At 37.8% G+C, this 15,638-nt stretch overlaps 1 protein-coding gene across 10 annotated transcripts in view; it reads left to right on the top strand.

Moving 5' to 3' along the window:
• PLCB4 (phospholipase C beta 4) overlaps positions 1-15,638 on the top strand; it is a 537,045-nt gene that overhangs the window by 503,847 nt on the left and 17,560 nt on the right. For all 10 annotated transcript variants that reach the window (XM_069065424.1, XM_069065423.1, XM_069065418.1 and 7 more), the window contains 3 exons: positions 479-594; positions 12,024-12,099; positions 13,879-14,054. In XM_069065424.1, the coding sequence (XP_068921525.1) occupies positions 479-594; positions 12,024-12,099; positions 13,879-14,054 (368 nt within the window). The remainder of the gene's footprint in view (positions 1-478; positions 595-12,023; positions 12,100-13,878; positions 14,055-15,638) is intronic.

Genomic DNA, 15,638 nt, shown 5'->3' with positions numbered 1-15,638 from the left:
TAGCTCATTTTGGAGATGAAGAAACTGAGTCAAACAGGGCTGAGGGACTTGTCCAGGGTCACATAGCTAGCAAGTATCTGAGGCTGGATTGAACTCAGGTCTTCCTAACTTCAGGCTCAGCGCTCTGCCCACTGTGCCATATAGCTACTGGTGTCTACATACATGGAAATTATAGGATGAGGAGAGCATTAACTGAAGGTATCAGGATACCTCTAATCCATAGGGGTTGGATGATAAATCATCAGGGATTTTGTAGACACGATCCCTTAATTGGATACTATGTCTTATGCTGTAGCCCTCAGATTTTCCCTCAGCCTTAATTCCTCTGGCAGTCAGAGCCCTGTGAAGCCAATGGATAGGGAAGGTAGAGCCAGCCAAAGTTCTCAAGGCAGCATGTTGTTTCCAGAGTTGGCTCATATAGGCTAATCCAGTATCACCTTGTAAGTCCAAGCTACTAATCATCTTGCTCTTTTTGTAGGAACACAGCACCATGCAGAAGTTACACTGTACACAAGTTGACAAAATTGTGGCTCAATATGATAAGGAGAAGTTGTCTCATGAGAAAATCTTAGAGAAAGCAATGAAGAAGAAAGGGTAATGTTGTCGCCTTTTCTCCTCAAAACCCAAGATTTTTCTGTTTTGCCCAGGAAAAAGTCTTTTATTTAGTTTTTTGTGTTTTTTTTTTAACATGCCAGTCAGATGTTGACTTTGCTGAAGAATGGTGCTCATATCCAGTTAGGACCTGTGTTCACATTCAATTACACAGTTTTAGTCATTAAAACTCAGCCTAATTTGTTCTTTAAAAATGAGATACCCAGTCATTTAAGCAACATAAAAGCAGGTCATGGAGTCAGCAGGCTCTCTTAAGAAATCTTACAGAGAATCTTACTAAAGGTGCTTTAAATTCTGCCTACTCAGTATAAAAACTCCTAATATTTTTCAATACCTTGGCTACAAGCAATGAAAACATCTTTTGGGATGATCCCAAAGTTCTGATGCTGCTATGTTTCATTTTAGACCTTCTTTTGTGTTTCCTAGCCTTCTTCAATAAGCTACTGATGCCTACAACCCTTCAAGTGAGGGACAGTAGGAAGTGTGTGGTTGGTGCTTTGCTTTCCCTGCAAGCTTTTGTGGATAAAAAACCTTGGGTTTATTTTGGATGATTCTAGAAAACTACAGTCATGCAAACATAATAAATCATCTTTATTTTAAGACCTTTTCACTTTGGAGTACCTTCTTATTAAGTTCTAGTTTCCTAGATTTGATTTAATAATATCAGTTTAACAAACATTAAATAATGACACTGTGCTCAGCCCTGGGAATACAAGACAGAAAAAAGAAATAGCCCCTGCCCTTAGGGGACTTAAATTGTATAGAGTTGAAACCAACAAGTTTTGTAATCTACTTAAAGGGTAAATGGTTCTTATTTATAGGCACCTATAATTATGTGTACTGTATTGATAAAGACTAGGATATACTAGTTAGAAAAATCTTACTTTGGCTACCTTCTACAAGGGTGCAATTATACTATACACATCAAAAATCTGTGATTTCATTAGCATGGAAAATCCTCCAACAACAGATCAGATCACAAGCCCAATTATGAATCCTCTTGGCCACACTACCTCTCTAACAAATTAATGATATATACAAATTAGCCAGATAACTGGTTTATTCAGTTCAGGCATTTTTCAGTCATATCCAACTCTTGTGACCCCATTTAGGGTTTTCTTGGCAAAGATACTAGAGGGGTTTGCCATTTCCTTCTCCAGCTCTTTTTACAGATGAAGAAACTGAAGCAAACACAATTAAGTGACTTGTCCAGGGTCACACAGCTAGTAAGTGTCTGGGGCCAGTTTTGAACTCAAAAAGAGAGGTCTTCCTGACTCCAGACCTGGCACTCTCCCCACTGTGCCACCACCTAACTGCCAAAGATAACTGGTAGAACTGTTTAATCTGTACAGCCTGACTTTATCTTTCTTCTGCAAATAATTCCCCCAAGAGTGTATTACTTTCTATCTGTATCACTGAATCTGGATGGGGACAGGGGGAGGAATTATTATCTCTAATATGACATTTGAATTTATTTTCAACATCAGTTGAGACTAAAGCACTTGACAGTGTTCTCAATAAATAAGACACTATTGAATGAAATGGAAAAGACTAAGTGGATTCAACACTACCTCTGTAGAACACTCTTTAAACCCCAATTGTTGCCAAACCTACACAGTATTAAGTGTAGGTATACTACTCCTGCCCATAATGAAGTCAAACATTAAGTCAATCACCTTGATAATCCAAATCAAAGAAGAAGTGATCAGGAGAAAAATAAGTAATATGGGCTTGGATTGTCTAAACCTGATCCCTATTTGATTAAATTACGTGATGATAAATTACAGTATAAATCTGCCAAGTATGATGGTCAGGGATAGCTCCTTAGTTACTGGAAATGTTTCAAGCAGAAAATTCTTCCAAAATTAATGGAAATTTTCATATTGATTTAGTATCCTATCTGCACACTCAACAATACAGGGACTGAAGAAAAAAATTGCAAAAAGGAGGTGCATCCAGCTACATTGATTACATTGGTTGACTGATGATACAACAATTGTGTTTCATGATGTGCATTAACCTTAGCACATTGCACTAAGTATACATGAATGTGGGGAGGGTAAAGCCAGAACATGGAAGAAAGCAGAAAATTCAAGAACATAAGAAACCCTTACCATGACTAGAAAATAGAAGGCAAGCTCAATTAACTATAAGGAAGAAGAATTTTTCACACAGATTGTTAATCATAAAGGAATTTCCCTGATTAGATGTGTTGCACATACTTAGTAGCAGTGGATGGATGATGACATCAGTTAGAGACAGGTAAAGTTAGTAATGTAGAACCAGGTAAAATTCAAGCACATTCATTCTCAGTGAACGTCTAATTAAGCAGGAAAAACAACAACAACAAAAATAAATGAAAAAAAAAAAACAAGAATGAGAGGTTGAGATTTTTCTAATCAGTTGAGATCACAATTTCTAGAATTCAATCAATTTATGCTAATTTAGGAGATACTATCTTTTCAAAATGTGATGGACATTCTAAAATTCTCAAACCTGTGGTCCAAGGACTCCCGCCTCTGAATCTGTGGATAGATTTTAGAAGGTCTGTGAACTTAGATGGGAAAAATTCACTAACCTCTAACTGAAATTTTGCATTTCCTTTAATTATGATTTAAAAAAAAATCATTGTGAGGTGTACACAGGTTTCACCAGACTGCCAGATGGGTCCAGCATACACACACACACACACACACACTTAAGAACTCCTGGGCCAAAGTACTTGTTCTGCAAATATTTATTGAGTGTCCATGTGAACAACACTGTGGGAACTATAAAGAATGCATAATTGTAGCAGCAAGCACCCTAGCTTACCCAGGGTGGCTGCCAGCACAGGTTCTTAGATCTGCTTTTCTAAAGGAAAGCAACTCCAAATGGGTTAACAATCTTGCTTTAATCAAACATATGTCATTTACCTAGTTCAGGGGAAAAAGGTAAGCACCCTGAACTTCAGAGAATACAAACAAGTTACAAGGAGACAGAGAAACAGATCAGCAGACAGGCTTCCAGCTGTCTGACCATTACATCCATACCTAGTCAGTTACCAGAGAGGGAAGCACTAACATCTGAGGTTTTCAAAGCCAGGGGGCTCAACAGCTGCCCATAGTCTTGTCTGGTCAAATCACACAACTCTTCTCAAAGTGAGCCCCAAAACAAAATTTCATATATATATATGTATATATATATATATATACATATATACATATACATACACACACAGACACACTATGTATATATGTTGTAATGGAAATGCAAATTTAAAGATCTTCCCTGCCCCTAGGCTAAAGTGCACCTGGAGCCTGGGGTGGAGGCTTGTTTTACAGTAGATACTTTTTGATTGGGCAGTGAGTCAATAACGTTGTTACATTCTCTGTGACAGGAGAAGGCTATATAAGCCCTGATGTGTAGCTTTGTTTTGGGGCTCACTTTGAGAAGTGTTCTGTGATTTGATTAGATAAAACTCTGGGAAGCCATTGTTGAGAGACCTCCAGCTTTGAAAAACCCAGATGTTGAAACCCAGATGTTAATTTGGTATGGATGTAATGGTTGGACAGTTTGGAAACTGTCTACTTGATCTGTTTCTCTGTCTTGATAATTCTGTCTGTATACTCTGAAGTTCGGGGTGCTGACCTTTTTCCCCTGAAATAGGTAAACGATACATATTTGACTGATTAAAGTAAGCTTGTTAATCCATTTTGAGTTGCTTTCCTTTATCAAAGCAGATCCAAGAACCTGTGCTGGCAGCCACCCTGGGGACACTGAGGTGCTTGCTGCTACATATGTATATAGCCTTCTCCTGGCTCAGAAAATGTCACAACCCTCTAGACCCACTGCCTGATCAAAAAGCAACCAGGTGTGGGTATTCCTGAAAAACAAGCCTCCCTCCACAGGCTCCATGTGACCACATTCAGCCTATTAGGGGGCATACTATATTTTCAAATCAAGGAAGGTTCTCAGAGTTATAAGGGGCAGGGAAGATCTTAAATTCCTATTCCCATAACATTCAGCCCCAAGATCTTTTGAGCCCATTACATAGGCAATTTATATCTTAATTAGCATTAACAATAAAGACATCACATTTGCAAGATACATAAGGTAACAACTAGTTACCTAAGTGGCCACAGTGCCTTAAACACAAAGTACATAGCATTATAATCCCCTCAATTCAAAACAAAAATGTCTTAATAAAATTAGGGGGAATCTTTCCCCCACACTGCTCTAGCCCCTGTTTTCTTTTTATTATTATTATTATTGTTATTTTAATTAATTTGTTTCCTTTTAGTTTACAGGATTCAATTCCACAATTCCTTGAGTGTCACATTTTGTCCCCTCCCTCCCCTTCCCCCCATGGCGACATACAGTCAAGTATAGGATCTGTAAATACTTTCACATTATACATTAGTCAGGTTATAAAGATGGATTGCATCAGATGGAATGAAAAATGGTAAAGAGGACATAAAACCAAACAAGAAAAGGAAAAAGATCAGGTATTTTGCTTCCACCTAGATATAAACTCAGTTCTTTCTAGTTCTTTCTCTGGATGCACAAATTTCTCTGCATCATGAGTATTTTGGGATTGATTTATATCACTGCATTGCTGAGAAGAGTCCAGTCTATCAAAGTTGATCATCACACATACATTGTGTCTGTAATTGTGTACAAATTTCTCCTGGTTCTATTCTTCTCACTCAGCATCAGTTTATATAAGCCTGTCCAGGTAAATATGAAGACTGTCTGCTCCTCATTTCTTATGGCACAATAGTATTCCATAACATGCATATACCACAACTTGTTCAGCCATTCCCCAATTGATGGGCACCCCCTTAGTTTCCAATTCTTTGCCACCACAAAAAGAGCTTCTATAAATATTTTTGTACATATGGGTCTTCCTCCCACTTCTATGATCTCTTTGGGATATAACCCTAGGAGTGATTGCTGGGTCAAAGTATATGAAAGTATTTATAGCCCTTTGGACATAATTCCAGATTGCTCTCCAGAAAGGCTGGATCAGTTCACAACTCCACCAGCAATGCATTAGTGTTCCAATTTGCCCACATCCTCTCCAGCATATGTCATTTTCCTGTTTTGTTATTTTAGCCAATCTGACTGGTGAGATGTGTTACCTCAGGGTTGTTTTGATTTGAATTTCTCTAATCAATAATGATTTAGAGCATTTCTTCATGTGCTTATAGATATCTTTAATTTCTGTCTCTGAAAATTGCCTGTTCATATCCTTTGACCATTTATAAATTGGTGAATGACTTGTATTCTTATAAATTTGACTCAATTCTCTGTATATTTTAGAAATGAGTCCTTTGTCAGAGACATAGGTTGTAAAGATTCTTTCCCAATTTCCCACCTGCCTCTTAATCTTGGTTACATTGGCTTTGTTTGTACAGAAGCTTTTCAATTTCATGTAGTCAAAATTATCCATTTTACAATTTGTAATGTTCTCTAATTCTTGTTTAGTCATAAAGTCTTCCTGGTTTAGGTATCAGTACCATATTTGTGTCATAAAAAGAATTTGGTAATTCTTTTTTACTAATTTTCCCAAATATTTTGTAGTGTATTGGAATCAATTGTTCTTTAAATGTTTGATAGAATTCACTAGTAAATCCATCTTGCCCTGGAGATTTTTTCCTAGGGAGTTGACTGATGGCTTGTTCAATTTTTTTTTCTGAGATGGTGTTATTTAAGTAATTTACTTCCTCTTCAGTTAATCTGGGCAACTTGTATTTTTGTAAATATTCATCAATTTACCTAAGCTGTCAAGTTTATGTGCATACAACTGGGAAAAATAATTGCTAATTATTGTTTTGATTTCCTCTTCATTGGAGGTAGATTCACCCTTTTCATTTTTGATACTCATAATTTGGTTTTCTTCTTTCTTTTTTTTATCATATTGACTAAGGGTCTATCAATTTTGTTGGTTTTTTCATAAAAATAGATCTTAGTTTTATTTATTAATTCAATAGTTTTCACAATTTCAATTTATTAATCTCTCCTTTGGTTTTCAATAGTTCTAATTTAGTATTTAATTGGGGATTTTGAATTTGTTCTTTTTCTAGGTTTTTCAATTGCATGCCCAATTCGTTGACCTCCCTTTTCTCTAATTTAATCATGTATGCACTCAGGGATATAAAACTTTCCCTAAGAACTGCCTTTAATGCATCCCACAAATTTTGGTATATTGTCTTATTATTATCATTCTCTTGAATGAAATTACTGATTGTTTGTATAATTTCTTGTTTGACCCACTCATTCTTTAGGATTAAATTGTTTAATTTCTGATTGGTTTTTAAACTCTCTTTCCATGGCCGTTTATTGCATATAATTTTTATTGCATCATGATCTGAAAAGAATGCATTTAATATTTCTGCCTTACTGCATAGAATTGTGAGGTTTTATGCCCTAGAACATGGTCAGTTTTTGATTATGTGCCATGAACCACTGAGAAGAAAGTATATTCCTTTTTATCCCCATTCAGTTTTCTCCAGAGATCTATCATACCTATCCTCTCTAAAATCCTGTTCACCTTCTTAAGTTCTTTCTTGTTTATTTTGAGGTTAGATTTATCAAGTTCAGAGAGGGGGACATTGAGGTCTCCCACTAGTATAGTTTTGCTATCTATTTCTTCCTCTAATTCCTTCACCTTCTCCTCTAGGAATTTGGATGCTATACCACTTGGTATATATATGTTGAATAATGATATTGCTTCATTCTCGATGGCGCCTTTTAACAGGATATACTTTCCTTCCTTATCTTTTTTAATTAGGTCAGTTTTTGCTTTTGCTTTATCTGAGAAAAGGATCGCTACCCATGCTTTTTTAACTTTAGCTGAGGCATGATATATTTTACTCCAGCCTTTTATATTTACCCTGTGTGTATCCCTCTGTTTCAGATGTGTTTCTTGTAGGATTATGATTTCTAATCCATTCTGCTATCCGTCTCCATTTTATGGGAGAGTTCATTCCATTCACATTTACAGTAATGATTGTAATCTGTTTCTTTCCCTCCATCCTATTCCCGCCCCTGTTAATGTTCATATTTTTCCCCCTTCTTCCTTCCCCCCTTAATAGTTTTTCTTTTGACCACTGCCTCCCTCAGTATTCCCTTATCAGCCCCCCTCCCTTTTCCTCCCCTTTTCCCTTACTTCTTCCCTCCCTACTAACCACTCCCCACTTTTGTAGCCCTTTCCTCCTACTACTGCCTGTTGGATATTTTTATACTTAATGAAGTATGTTATTTCTTCTTCACACCAAGAGTGACAGGAACAAATCTCATGCGAAGCTCCTCTCCCTCCCCTCTTTCCCTCTAAAATGATACTTTTGGCGTTTCTTCTCCATAGAGTCCTATGCTTAACTGGTTGTTATTCTCTCCTTGCACCAGAACCAGTGAGGGAAAAGCTCCCATCTCCCTCCCTTCTTTTCCTCTGCTATACAGTTTTTATGCCTCTTTGTGTGGCATAATTTACCCTTTTCCACTTCATTCATTCCCTTTCTTCCATTGCAGTCCCTTTGTAGCCCTTAATAAGATTTTTTTTAATTGTCATTTTGTGTATTTTATACTCATATCCTCTACTTGTCTATAACCAGTTTGCTCTTATCAAGTAACTGGATGTGTGTGTGTTTTCCTTGTTTACCTTTCTACATCACAGTTGCATCTTGTAATTGCAGGTTGAATTTTCTATTGAGTTCTGGCTTTTTTATTAGGAAGGTCTGGAACTCTGTTATATTATTGAATGACCATCTCTTTGCCTGGAATAATATGCTCAGTCTCGCTGGGTATGTGATCCTTGGTTGTAACACAAGGTCTTTTGCCTTCCAGAAAATTGTATTCCACTGCCTCCAATCTTTAAGGCTGCCAAATCCTGTGCAATCCTTACTGTGCACCCTCAATATTTGAATTGTTTCTTTCTGGCTACGTGAAGTATTTTCTCTTTTACCTGGTAGTTCTGGAGTTTAGCCACAACATTTCGAGGACTTTTCAGTTTGGGATCTCTTTCAGCAGGTGTCCGGTGGATTCTCTTGATTTCTATTTTACCCTCAGGTTCTAGTATCTCAGGGCAGTTTTCCTTAATGAGGTCTTCGAGAATGTTGTCCAGGCTCATTTTTTCATCATGATTTTCTGGTAGGCCTATGTTTCTCTGATTATTTCTTCAAATCTGTTTTCCAGGTCAGTTATTTTTTTCTTGGAGGTATTTTACCTCTTTTTCTAATTTTTCATTCTTGTTGTTTTGTTTGGCTAATTCTTGGTTTCTCATAGAATTATTTGTTTCACTTTGGTTGATTCTAGTTTTTAGCAAATCATTTTCCCTGGTTAATTTTTGTACCTCCTTTTCCATATCATATACTTTTGTTTTTAGAGAGATGTTTTCCTCATTATAATGTTTTTCTAATTCTGCTATTTTGGTTTTGAGAGAGTTATTCATTTTTTCTTCTATCTCTTTCATTCGATTTTAAAAGTTCCTTTTGATCTCATCTAGGAGAGCTTTCTGTGCTTGGGCTCCATTCCCTATTTATGTTTCAGCTGTGGGTGTGGAGTCCACATTGTCTCCCTCTGAGTTTGGTTCCTCCCTCTGAGGATAGTAGGACTCCAGAGTCTTTGTCTTTGTAGTCTGCTTTCTACCCATTTTGAGTCAGGGGCCTGGCCTTGCCCTTCCTCTAGGGATCCCAAGCCTTTTCTGTAGAGGGTTTTGCCCTGAGGCAATAGTTACAATGTTTTCTGGGTTGGGGGGGGGGGGGTGGGGCGGGGGGGGTTCACTCTGTCATCCTGGTCTTTGGGGGTTCGGGTGGGGGGTTTTTTTTTTTTTAAATTTCTGGGCTATGAAGTGGTAGCCCCAGGAGTATTTGCTGTCCAGGACAGGGGCCCCTGTATTTGCTTCTTACCTTGCTCTTTCCAGTCCCAGCCCTTTGGTGATAGGCCTGGTAGTGGCCCTTGTGGCTGGTGGGATCACTTGCCCTCTGAGTTGATCAGGCCCCTTCTGCGCCTGCCTCTGCCTCTGCAGGCCACGCCTTCTGGGCCTGCCTCTGCCAGCCTTGCCTTCTGGGCCTACCTCTGTATCTGCCAGCCCTAGTCCCTGCTTTCAAGTCCTGAGCGGTGGCTGGGCAACAAAACCAACAGGGTGGGTTCCTTAGGGATTCGTGGCACTTCCCTCCACCCACATAGACACAACTCCATCCTCCCTGTGGGTCCCAAACTGTGGTATGCAGCAAGAAAACACATTCAGTGCTCCTGCCTTGCCACAGAGTCCTTATCTTGTCCTGTGGCTGAATTCTGAACTCCTGGGTTCCTTCTCTTTATTCAAGAGGCAGCTGCTCCTGGCTTCTGCCCCAGTCCTGATGCAGGCAGCTCACCATTCCTGCTGTCACCTCATGAAAGTCAGCATGCAGGCCATTCTTCTCTCCTGTTCCATGGCTCCATAGAGTCACAGCTACCATAACTGGGAAACAAACAATTATCCCAGCTCCCGTAATTCTTTTTAGATCCTGTTTGTGATGCCATTTGTAGCAGCAAGCACCCTAGCATACCCAGGGTGGCTGCCAACACAGGTTCTTAAATCTGCTTTTCTAAAGGAAAGCAACTCAAAATGGGTTAACAATATTGCTTTAATCAAACATGTTATTTACCTAGTTCAGGGGGAAAAAGTCAGCACTCCAAACTTCAGAGATTTTATGGGAATGGGAAATTAAGATCTTCCCTGCCCCTAGGCCCTTTGATAGGTTTAAATGACTCTGAGAACCTTGCTTGATTTGAAAATATACTATGCCCCCAATAGGCTGAATGTGGTCACATGGAGCCTGTGGAGGTAGGCTTGTTTTTTCAGGAATGCCCACACCTGGTGCTTTTTGATTGGGCAGTGGGTCTAGAGGGCTGTGACATTCTCTGAGCCAGGAGAAGGATATATATATATATCCTGATGTGAGGTTTTGCTTTGGGGCTCACTTTGAGAAGAGTTGTATGGTTTGACCAGAATCAGTCTGGGCAGCCGTTGAGCCCCCTGGCTTTGAAAACCCAGATGTTGGTGCTTCCCTCTCTGGTAACTGACTAGGTATGGATGTAATGGTCAGACAGTTGGAAGCCTCTCTGCTGATCTGTTTTTCCATCTTCTTGTAAGTTGTACTTGTAACTTGTTTGTATTCTCTGAAATTCGGGGTGCTGACCTTTTTCCCTGGAACTAGGTAAATGACATATGTTTTTTTTTTAAAGCAATCAAGTTTAAGTAACTTGCTCAAGGTTACACGGCCAGTTATTTCTTGGTGTGGTGCTGAGTATCTGAGCCCAGATTTGATCCCCAGGTCATCCCGACCCTGGAGCCGGTGCTCTTACTCGCTGAGCCACCTGGCCGCCCCTAAGCAATTGGGGTTAAGTAACTTGCTCAAGGTTATACGGCCAGGTGTTTCTGGGTGGGTGCTAAGTGTCTGAGCCCGGGATTCAATCCCCATGTCATCCCGACACTGGAGCCTGTGCTCTTACTCGCTGTGCTACCTGGCCGCCCCCATATGTTTGATTAAAGCAAGATTGTTAACCCATTTTGAGTTGCTTTCCTTTAGAAAAGCAGATCTAAGAACCTGTGTTGGCAGCTACCCTGCGTATGCTAGGGTGCTTGCTGCTACAATAGTACTCATATTTATAAGAATTATAGTCTAGTTGTAAAGAGAAAAAAATCTTCACAAACAATTATAATACAATATATAATGGGAAAATATGATAAAATGTTCATTAAGGGCTACCTGAGTTCAATGATTTAATACTGTGTCTTAAATATCAGTAAATGCATTTCAAAAGGAATGGCTCACTTAGCTCCCTAAGATCTGGGTCCTAGTTTGGCTATTAATGGAATAATACATATATTCCAAGAGGAAAATCACTGCAATAAATAATTATTTGAAAGTTAGTTCACTTAAGTACTTTAGAGATGAAAGGGGAAAAAGATGATCAAGCCAGGCTAGGAACTGGAATAAAAAAATTATAGTCACATTTTTTTTTGCTCAGAATAGAAAAAGAAGAAAAACATATGCCAAGATCAATGCTGTATAAAACCAAAAGAACATAAGTATAAATTTATTTCAAGGCTCACAATTCATTTGCCAGTTTTCAGTCCAATGTGAGTTTTTTTGGCAAAGTGCAAAAAAAAGGAATAATAGTATTCAAAATAGAAACTCACACAATGACAGACCCCTAAAAATGGAATAATTATTGGATTTAAAGGCATCTCATTGCGAAGTGGCTAAATTGAGTAATCATTATATCAATAATATTTGTAAGGTGTAATATATTACTGAAAATGTTATTCACATAAGCCATAACATTTCATATTTGATGAACATATTGTATTCACTAGAAATCTTTTTAGCAAAAGCCAACTGGATGGAAAAATATATAACTTCTGGCACATATTTCCTTTTTAGAGGAAGTAATTGTCTCGAAATGAAGAAAGAAACTGAAATTAAAATTCAGACATTGACATCAGATCATAAATCTAAGGTAAGAAAATTCGCTAGTTTTGCCAGTGGGCATGCACAGAAGAGAATGAGGCCAGCAGAAGTTTATTTTTATAAAATGATACAAATGATGCATGCAGAATGATGAAATAAAAGAGCTTGTCTTGCTTATTTCACAGCTTGTTTGTTATGAAAACTCTTCAAGCAGAAGGATTCTTGATTTTCTATGAAAGTCATGCAAAAAAAAATGGAGAAGTTATTTGAAACTTGTTCTGCTTACCCAAATCCCACCCCAAAATTGATCATTTAAATTAGTTTTGTTCTAGTGAAATAGAACCCTTTTTTTTTTATTTTCCCAAAGAAAAATTTCTCTCATCTCTGTATTATGACTACTTTCCTCCAATACCTTTCCTAGACAGACCTCAAGGTTTGTGTGATCATATTACTGACAACAAGATCAATCCATAATTGTTCAAACCTTACTGCTCCAGTGTGGGTCAGAGTGCATTCAAAACACTGGATCCACACAACTGAATGAGCATTCTTTAACCACTAAACCCAGGAACTTCATGTACTTAACTTGACCAGAATGGAGATTTGAATCTTGAGTGCCTTAGTTATTTTATTTTTTTCCTTCCTATCATCCTGGGCCTAAAATCTTGTCTGATCTGGCATTTTATAACAAAATATACTTAGATTTTCCAGGGTATTCACCAAAAGCAACTGTAAATGAGGAATAACACAGTTTGTTATTTAAAAGCCAGAAAGCACTAATGAAAAATTCACTGCAACTTCAACTTAATGAATACACTCAAAAATATTGAACAAAAAATTAGCTACCTTTGAGAAATCAGAGAAGAAATAGTCATAATGACTAGTAAGAGTCATTTTATGCCATATCTGTGACTTAATGGAAGACTTGATTCAGACTGGCCTCTTCGAATAATCCTAAATTATTGTAATGGGGGGAGGGGGACCAATAACAATCCCTAAACAATAGTTATTCCTCAAAAGTCTAATTTCTTGAATAGGAAGTGTCTAAGTTAATCACATTTATTACACCTGTGGAATTCTTGGGAGAAGTATCTGTGATTTCATTGGTATAATAAATTCCAAGTAAGGAAACTCCCTTTATAGATTGCAGATTGGCAGTTGCTATATAAAATTTTATCATCTTAGAAAATTGACTGGGACACTGAGAATTTAAATCACATACAATCTTTACATGTCATAAGTAGGTCATGAATCTGACTACTGATAGCACAGGCTTCCTTTAAATCTTAAGCAAAATCCCACATTCTACAGGAAGCTTTCCCCAGTAGTTCTTAATCCTAGTGCCTTCCCTCTTTTAATTATTTCCTATTTATCCTGTATATAGTTTACTTTCTATGTATTTTTTTGTACATTGTCTCTCCCGTTAGAGTGTAAGCTTCTTGACAGCAGGTACTGTCTTTTGACACTTTTGGTATCCCCAGCCCTTAGTTCAGACATACTAGGTGCTTAATAAATGTTTATTGATTGAATGAGTGATCAATACAGTTCTTCTAGAATCTAATGCTATCCTGTATTCCATGCTGCTTCTTACCTGGTAATAAATTTTTATTAAATGAAAGGTCAAGAGGAATTTAGCCATTCCCAAATGACCAAGAGAACAAGACACAAATATAGACCCCCAAAACACACACTCCCCAAAAATTCAAACCTCTCACAATTGCTATGGTCCAGACAGCTATACCTTCTTTCTGGAAATCCATTCCTGGTCATAACTATCATAACTGATCCACAAGGAATCCAGTGAAACTCTCTCCTTTTCCTTGAACAGGTAAAAGAGATTGTAGCCCAGCATACCAAAGAGTGGTCAGAAATGATCAATACCCATAGTGCTGAGGAGCAAGAAATCCGGGATCTACACCTCAGCCAGCAGTGTGATCTCCTGAAAAAACTGCTGATCAATGCTCATGAGCAGCAAACTCAGCAGCTGAAGCTTTCCCATGACAGGTAAGTTCGAAATCACAGCACAGAAAAATCACTCATATGGTTGTACTTTATTCTCAGGCTTCAGATTTTATTGAGGAAATTTAGGGAGCTGCACTGTACCCCTACTCTGGACATCCAGCCCTATACTGCCTTGGTTTGTTTGTTTTAAGAACAATAGATGGTGATTTAGTCAAGAACATAGATTTATTATGTATTTCATCTATTATGCTTATTTATTATATATTTATTTTATTTATTACAAAGTTATATATTATATATATATCATTCACTCATTGTGTTTATTGATTATAAGTTGATTATACGTTTATTTCATTCATTCCTTCAATAAATATTTATTAGACATCATTGTACACCACCAACACTATCATCGAACATGATTCCTTTCCTTTCAGGGAACTAAGGACACAAAAATACACACCAGAAAAGAGAAACAGAACAAATGAGTATATAATAAATATCATATGAATGGAATAAATAAGTTGCTGAGGAAGAAGAAATCAATGTGAACTGGAACAGTTCATAACTGGGCCACGAGCAAAATGAGACTTTAGATTGGCAGACTTAGATTAAAGGCTAATTCCATCTTGGAGTAACTACCTTGTAGCAGGGAGGAGGAACATTCATGATTAGAACCTATATGGGGAAAAGGAGAAAGAGAGGAAGAGGAGATAGAACTTATATAGTACTTCAGGGTTTACAAAGTGCTTATAAATCTTAACTCATTTTATCTTCCCAATGACTGTGGAAGGTAGGTGTTATTATTACCTCCATTTCACTGATGAGGAACTAGAGCCATACAGAGGTTGGGTGATTTGCCCAAGGTCACACAATTAGTAAGAGCCTGAGGCCTGATTTAAATTCAAGCTGTGGCTATTGATTGCAGAATGCAGTAACACTGTTGATTCCCCCTCTCCACCACTGCTACCAAATAGATACCTCCTTCCTTTGAAATGTATAAAAATATATAGCCATTCCATGTAGAACTGGAACAACACTGAGTAATTTTACCCTGCTTGCTCCTATTAGCAAGTAAAATCTCTCTTGAGTTAGGTGACTCTTTCTCAGGTTTTTGATACAGGCAAATGGCATAAGCAAACTCCCTCTCTTACAAACAAGGCCACAAACTTTAATACATGTTCCAAGATGCCTCTTAGCACAAGTTGGCTAGGATTCCCTTGATACTTTGGTGAAGCTGTGAGTTTGTGCATGTGTAAATGCTCTCTCCATAAGTGCAGATTACAGTCCTTCAACACATTTTTATCCTGGGCAGCTCCGATCTGTGTTTTCCCAGAAATCCTTTCAAGCAGCTAACATTTATTAGGTACTTACTGTGTACCATGCACTGTGCTAAGAGATCACCTACCCAGTGCACTAAAGGTCTGCATCTTCTTTTAATATTGCAGAGGTACCTAAAAATACTAAATATTCCCCATTAAATATTCAAATGGCTAGATGGTCTGTCATTTCTCTGAACCAAGAAGTGTCAGAGAACATCAAAGACACTGGAAGAACTAAGTCAGTAATAGAGTACATCATTAATTGGTTAGTTCATTTATTGATTATCCCTGCTAATCGGGATCTAGT

The sequence above is a fragment of the Petaurus breviceps genome, unplaced genomic scaffold (genome assembly GCF_028583685.1).
Source record: "Petaurus breviceps papuanus isolate PSGF00001 unplaced genomic scaffold, PetGlider_PUasm1.0 90686, whole genome shotgun sequence".
Taxonomy (NCBI): Eukaryota; Metazoa; Chordata; class Mammalia; order Diprotodontia; family Petauridae; genus Petaurus; species Petaurus breviceps.
The sequence above is the reverse complement of the archived record's forward strand: the minus strand, read 5'-3'. Positions and strand labels throughout refer to the sequence as shown.